Source organism: Paramisgurnus dabryanus, chromosome 17, assembly GCF_030506205.2.
Source record: "Paramisgurnus dabryanus chromosome 17, PD_genome_1.1, whole genome shotgun sequence".
Lineage (NCBI taxonomy): Eukaryota > Metazoa > Chordata > Actinopteri > Cypriniformes > Cobitidae > Paramisgurnus > Paramisgurnus dabryanus.
Window position 1 is genome coordinate 5,095,739 of NC_133353.1, and position 7,505 is coordinate 5,103,243.

General features: G+C 36.3%; 2 protein-coding genes across 3 annotated transcripts; one reads left to right on the forward strand and one right to left on the reverse strand.

Annotated features, from left to right (window-relative positions):
• The first annotated feature begins 728 nt into the window (after positions 1-728).
• On the forward strand, positions 729-2,254 carry il17a/f1 (interleukin 17a/f1). Its single transcript, XM_065248916.2, has 3 exons — positions 729-861; positions 940-1,109; positions 1,765-2,254. The coding sequence occupies exons 1-3, from the start codon at positions 829-831 to the stop codon at positions 1,997-1,999; spliced, it is 438 nt and encodes a 145-aa protein (XP_065104988.1). The 5' UTR covers positions 729-828; the 3' UTR covers positions 2,000-2,254.
• A 268-nt stretch (positions 2,255-2,522) lies between these two features.
• On the reverse strand, positions 2,523-7,236 carry stmn4l (stathmin-like 4, like). Of its 2 annotated transcripts, XM_065253428.2 has the most exons (7): positions 7,096-7,236; positions 5,757-5,807; positions 5,548-5,643; positions 5,223-5,428; positions 4,909-5,100; positions 3,574-3,591; positions 2,523-2,973 (listed from the first exon to the last, which is right to left on the reverse strand). In XM_065253428.2, exons 2-7 carry the CDS (start codon positions 5,767-5,769, stop codon positions 2,965-2,967), a joined length of 534 nt encoding a protein of 177 aa, XP_065109500.1. In that variant the 5' UTR covers positions 5,770-5,807; positions 7,096-7,236; the 3' UTR covers positions 2,523-2,964. The 2 variants fall into 2 exon arrangements, with proteins under 2 accessions (XP_065109500.1, XP_065109491.1); XM_065253419.2 differs by lacking the exon at positions 2,523-2,973 and having other exon boundaries at positions 3,040-3,591; positions 7,096-7,228.
• Between the last annotated feature and the right edge of the window lie 269 nt (positions 7,237-7,505).

Consider the following 7,505-nt stretch of genomic DNA (forward strand, 5'->3'; position numbering starts at 1 on the left):
TTGTAGTCATGAGGCGGAAATCTCCATGTCGTGATGACTTTCTGAAAACCACACAAATTGAGGTCACCAGAATTAAGCATTGGCGAATGAGTATAATGGACCGAATCACAATCAATAGAAAATAAAATTAATACCGTCTGATTTGAGTGCATGTTAGATGTAAAGTAGGTTAGTGTCGTATGCATGCTTATAGGTGCACTGTGGCCTATAAAGTATTTGGATACTTCAGCAACATTTACAAATGTATAAATGTCACTGCAATACATAATAAAACCTCAAACCAAGAGTTGTTTATTGCAAAGACAGCACAATGCAAAACATTTCATCCTGTCTGCAAAATCCAGGTTAAAGTCTTTAATGATCTAATGATGAGATTGCATTATGTAGGAGGACATTTTTCTTTTCTTTTCTTTTTTTTTTACAATAAATTACCCTTGTTAATGGGAATGGAAAGTTAATTTTCTTGTTTTTTACAAAACGCATTATTATGTGAGTGCATCTAAATAAACGCAACTGCTGAAATCATACTGTTGATGTCTTTAATTCATAAACCAAGATGTTATCAGATTTAAACGTGATTGAGAAGCTATATTGTGGTGCGGGATTGTACTGTGGCGACGCAATACACCAAACATTTCTGCTGACACAATGATATGACACGGCAGAAAATGTCCCATCAAAGGATTCATCACAGGAAGTGCACCTACACCACAGCGAATACACGAACAGGCCCCTATATATAACCTGCAACTACCATGTACAGTAGATCAGAAGTACATCAGTACAGGCGATATTTAATACCAACACAGGTGACAAAAGAGTGCAACCATGTCAACAACTTTCAGCATCCAGTTCCTCACAGTAAGTATTTCTAAAAAACTATTATGGACTACTTAAAACTACTGTATATCATAAATTAAAAGTGTGTTTGTGTTTCAGGTAGCTTGCATGATGGGACTTTTAATATCATTTGGGGCCGAGGCGGCACCTTTCAAGAGTAGGCCATCACATCCATCATCATATCGACTGGTCTTGGATCCAGAGGTCAGACATTCATCCGACCCGATTCGTCCAATAAATAATGACTCCATCTCTCCATGGACTTACACGTAAGTCTTTAAGTTTTGAGAACTCTTCAAAATGCTTGGTTGTTTTCAAAAAGGGATAGTCGTTGGCAGTGCTCGAATTGAGGGGGGCTGGGGGATCTGGGACCCCCCATAAGGCATTAGGGACCCCATATAAGAAGTCAAAATTATACTTGGGGGGTCCCCTCAGATATTTTTATTTTAGTAAAGATAATGCTGACAAACCCGTTTTTTGTTTTTGTTTGTTATGAAGGTAAATTCTGATCTAGTTTAGGTCTGCAAATTTTGCATTGCTTTTCCTTGTATCGATGTTACATAAATCATTCATCTGCATTCAAAGGTTGCCATTTTAGGTTTGCTGCTATGTCATGGTGAAGACTTGAATCAATTTGAGCACTGGTCGTTGGGTTAAATTAACCCAGAAAAGGTTTATATTGCATTTAAACAAATCAGCAAGGGTTAAATTACAATCCAATAGGTTGGGTTTATTTCTTTTTGACCCAACGCTGGGTTGAAAATAACCTAGCAATTTTTAATCATGTGGAAGGCTAGTAATGTTTCACAAAGTCACTAAACTGTCTGTCAGTGCTAAATAGTATTAGATAGGCTGCTTGTAAGAGTTACGATGTGGCTGTTTCCAACACTAACCTAGAATATCCCATGATTCATTTTGTTTTAGGTTCATGCATGATGAGAACCTGTACCCTCAGCACATTGCACAGGCCAGATGTTTGCTGACCGGATGTTTGATCAATGGCGTCGAGGTCCACGATTACCAATCCAAACCCATTATCAGTCAAATCCTGGTCCTGAGGAGAATTCATGGTGACAAGCAGAGCTACTCCTTCAGACCCGAGTATAAAACCGTCTCGGTGGGCTGCACATGTGTTCGGCCGCATGTTGAATATGTTTGAACCTGGAGTTACATTTTGGGCTGTTTGTGACTTAGATTTTGTTAAAATATCAGTATTACAAGACTTAATTTATTCATAATGACATCATAAATGTTTTTGCATATGTGGGCTATTTATTTATCATCACTAAACTTTTATTTTATTTTACATTTATGCTAAATTTTGTGCTGTTTGTGACTTAGTGTTTTCTACTCACAAATATTAGTATTAAATTAATTAATTTATTTATAATGACATCATAAATGTGTTGCATATGTGGGCTATTTATTTATTATCACTGTTTTTTTAAACAATTTGTTTAAGTTTGACATTAAATTAATTTTGTATAAATTATTTATTTATTGCTGTTAGCTTGTTTTTAAGACTGTGGCTAATGCATTAAATTATTTAAAAATGACAAACATTTGCTTGTATGGTGGTTATATTTTTTGATCCTTGATCTTCAAAACATTATTCGGGTACAATTCAAGATCCACAATGATCCCGAGGAAGTCACACGGACAAAACTGTACCAGCAGTTCTTTAATTCCATCTGCCTCTAAAATATATCTCACAATTTCTGTACATTTGCATTATATAGCCAAATCAGATGCCAGCTGATCGTGAGGCAAGTGAACATATATACAGTGGCAAAAGCTTGAGCAGTTTACCAAAAATAGACCCTTAAGGACAAAACAGAAGACACATGAGCAAAAACTGTGCAAACATCACTCACAAACACTCGTTTTGGCACTGTTGGCGTGTAAGCTCAACACAGAGACCACAAACATCTCTGTATCGTTCGGATTAAAGTCTTTGCTAGCTGGCCGATACACTATTCGTCTGACAACGCGGCCATCGTACCTTACAATGATATTATATCATAATCTGGTAATCTCTTATGTTCCAAGCTAACAAGCTCAGCATGATATTCAGTCCTTTGGCGAAAGGTCTCCTGTATGATCAGCGTGTGTTGTGAGAAGACCTCAAGGCACCTGGAACATAAAGTTCAGAGATATAGCAATTAGGGACAGGACAAAAACCACACAGTCACACACCAATGGCTTCTCATATGTTTTATCAACTGCGTCAAAGCATGCAAACATACACTAACATTTCGATGATCATTTTAGCTAAGGGTACGCTTGTGCAAATACAAAGCAAAACTAGCGTGCTAAGTACACATCACCTCTAAGTACGTATACATGAAACAACAGTACACATATCGTATAACACAAATGCACATTTTAGTTTCACCATGTCTTGCTTTTACCATTGTTCAGTACATGCAAAACTACTAGGATGGTGACTTGTACATAAATGACTCACTATAAGTACAGTGTGTGGTTTTTCAAACACAGTTTGACGGCAAACAAATCAATGATGGCTTTAAAATCTTGATGTCCAATTCAAGATACATAAAGCGTTTTGTGCGGCAGCAAATGTGAGCATGTTTGTTGCTTTGGCTGCAAAATATCTTAAGATTGGCCTTGTAATGATTTGCTTATGATAAGGATCTGTTGTATTTGCACAAAATAAACGGTCTTGTCATTCTACTGCCAGTCCAGATCCAATTGTTCTTTGTTTTTCCTCACCTCCTCAGCATGCTTGTCCTGTTAAAACAAAACGAAAAGAGGAAAGACTATTAAATAATAGCTCATTTTGTAAAGGAAGCCTAAATAGTGGGCTTGTCCCAAATGGCACTCACAGTCTTGCATAGTCAACAAGATTTTAGGATGTCCAATTTTTCATTTACTGTAGGTTTCATACGTTTGCTTATAGCTCATGATGCCATTTTGGACAAAACCAATGAATGCACCAGCTAAGATACAGAAATACATTTCATTTCATTGGGTATTTAAAGATACAGTGCGTAATTTTTGTACCACTAGATGGAGCAAACATACTTCTTTCCAAAAAGGCTTTCGAAACTTTGTCTTACATGGTTAGGACAAACAGGCCTTACCAAAGGCTCAGATTTGGGGTGTAACTATGGTAACACCTAAGCCATTACTAAGGCCAGTGGTTCCAATGTGTAATGAAATATAGCTACCAACCAAGAGAACTACATTGTATTATTTTATATGTTTTGTTTTATCCTAGAGCTTTCAAAAAATGTATCACGATTAATCACATACAAAATAAAAGTTTGTGTTTGCATAATATATTTGTGTGTAATTATTATATATTTACATATATTTATTATATTATATAAGACATTTTTTATTCATATATATATATATATATATATATATTTTATTTATATACAATATAAAACAATATCAAAATGTAAAAAATAAATATATAAAAAAATAAATACTAATAATAAAATATATAGTTTATAAAATATATAGTTTTTGTTTGCATAATATATTTGTGTGTAATTATTATGTATATATATATTTTATTTATGTATATATTTTTTTTATTTATATATAATATAAAAAAATCTATCTATCTATCTATCTATCTATCTATCTATCTATCTATCTATCTATCTATCTATCTATATATATATATATATATATATATATATATATATATATAATGTTTTTTTTGCATGTGTGTGTATTTATATATACAAAATAATTTAATAGTGCACACAAATATATTATGCAAAAACAAACTTTTCTTTTGTATGTGATTAATCACGATTAATCTTCGACAGCCCTATTTAATTCAGTTTTTAAGTTTAAGATTAATTTTAGTTAATTCCCTCAATTTTCTTTTGGGGGCCGCAAAGGGATGCACCCTACACAACGGGGGGCGCACTCCGAAGAGTTTAATACCCACTGGTTTAGGCTAATGTTGCTATGTTGGAATACTCAAATAAGCAGACTGCAATTACATTTGATATCCCCAAAGGTACAAAAATTACACACTGCGCCCTTAAAAATGTAATCAGGTTATGATGTCAATATTGGCTGTACCTTCTCCTGAAGACGCTCCAGCATGGCAGCAATGTGCGCCTCCCTGTTCTCTTTGTTCATCTCCATCCTTTGCTCCAGTTTTTCTTTGGCCATCTTGATGAAGTTGTTGTGTTCCTCGATGGCTTTCTGGGCCACCTCGCGTTCATGCTCTCTCTTCTCGGCCAGATGTTTCAGAAGCTCTGCTTCTTGACACTGAGGGATTTGATGGGGCGGGAGAACAATATAAGAAACAATATATAAGTAAATGCAGGATAATCAAGCTAAAAATGCATCATTGCTAACCATATCTTGCACAGAAGGCACTTTTTTCTCACCTTTCTCCTTTCCTCAGCCGCTTCCAGTTTCTTCTGGATCTCTTCCAGTGAGGGGTCCCTGCGGGGTGGGAAGGTTGGGTGAAATTCCCTCTGTCCATCGAAGGATGGTGGTCTGAGGATGACCTCAAACGCCTGGCCTGATGTTCGCTTGTTAAGCTCGATGACCTCCATATCTTTAATGATGCCCAGGTTAAGGTCCACGACATCTGAAAAGTGCAAACAGATAACCAAAGTCACAAAATTATAATGTAAAAAAATACATCAATGTAAAACATGTATGTATGTATGTGTACATTGAAAATCTCAAGCTTTTAGATAAAATCACCTTGTGTTTTCTTGGCGGGCTTTTCTCGAGGTTCTGGTAGGATGCAAGAGCAGAAGAGAGACACCAGAGGGAGCTCTCTCATCTTCTCTCTGTATGCTGCAAGAGGACAGAGAGAAAGAGAGATATTTTAAGTTAACGCCATTGATGTCATACAATTTGCTTATACATCAAAACATAAGTTCACAAGAGGATCTGTGCAGCACACTTACCTGCCAGAGTCATCTTTCCGTCCCACAGCTATAGCGTTTCAAAGTCACCTCCTAAAGGAGACAAAAAAGATGATGTCATCAGAAACCATTCAATCGATTCATCTTGATATGCCTTTGTCCTCAAATAAAGGTCTCACTATAGTTTAGCCATCGCAGCATTTTGCCTATAGCAGGTGCAGAGGGATCATTACACTTAACAAGTGCACATCACACCTATATTGAAGCACACAAAATAACCTCAAAACCTTATGGATCCAGCAAATGAAGCCAAGAGTAACGTACTCGATTGCAGTGGTTCGCAAGAAGATTGTGAAATAATCTGACTTGTTAAGGGCTGAGGGTTGTCTATCATCCTACGCGCCCTTTTCTTTAAGGCTCTGTCTATTCTGCTGTGCCTCTGCGTCCCCGTGCCCCCTCATTTCCCACGCTTGCAACAGCTACACATCGTGAACTTTACCATCTTGTGACATTTCCAATGCATGATAACATTCAAACATAAAATGAAGGGCATAGATAAATTTTATTCTGTAGGTTTAACTTCAGCATTTTAACTTCACTGGATATCTAAACACAGTGATGTTCACCAAATTTGCATATATGTAAAAAGTGAATTTTATTCCTGCAACTCAGTTTAATTAATAACAAATATTTTGGTATACAACCCAACAAAAAAGCATTCGAAATACTACAGATTTTTATCGCAGATATGCCAAATGAAATTAGTACTAAGAGGTGTACATGCACACTTTTGTTTTTCGGTTATGATTCACACAACCATGCCATTTTCATAACCTCCCACTTGTTTGTGGGTGAAATAAGTGCTTGCTGTTTTTAAAACGCAGAGGGGTGCAGCGCTATGAGGGGCTGTGGCCTTTAGCACCATCAACATGTAATTACATCTCCCAATACCACCCACATTACCGATCAGAGCACGCTCACTGCGGGACCACCACATATATTCAAATGCACAACTTTACCTAACACCCCCCATCTTAATTTTGCACTATGCAATGGAGTTTACAATAGAAGAACATTTATGCATAGCATAACTGCAATCTTGTTTGACAATAACTATACAGTATGTTCAGCTTATTAAGATACTAAAAAGTTGAACAAATTTAATAATGCATGCCCACCATGCATGAAAAAAACAACTTAAGTGTGTACAAATAAAAACATATTGCAATTCATGCATTATTCTTAAATGCAAAACAGATGCACAGAAGTGCATCAAATAAACAGAATAAAAGAGTTTGAAATGTAAAATTCTAAATGCAAACATTTGTCTCCTTCAAAAGCATTAAACAGCATCCATTATAAGACATTTACAATAACTCACCGGCTAAGTGTCGTAATCTTCTGCTTGAGTCTTTACGCTGCGTTCAGTCTGACCGTCTGCTGCTGTTTGGATGCTCAACCTGGCAGCATCAGCACCACCTCTGCTAGATAAAGCATGACATCACCTTCCAGCTCTGTGATTGGTCGAGAGGGATGCAGGCTTCTGATGGGCTGGGATGGTTGGGAGTGCAGATAGGGGGTGGTTAACTCTTTGTTGTGAAATGAATACAGATTTCAAAGGGTGGGAATTATGCAGGTTATATGCAGACGTAATGCTATATTATATTTTGAATAAAGTAAAATGCAGCATTTAAAAAAGATTATTTTATTACACTTACATTAATGATGTCATATTTCTACATTAACATGTAAGTACAGGTTGTCCCTGTGGCTCAGTTGGTAGGGCATTGC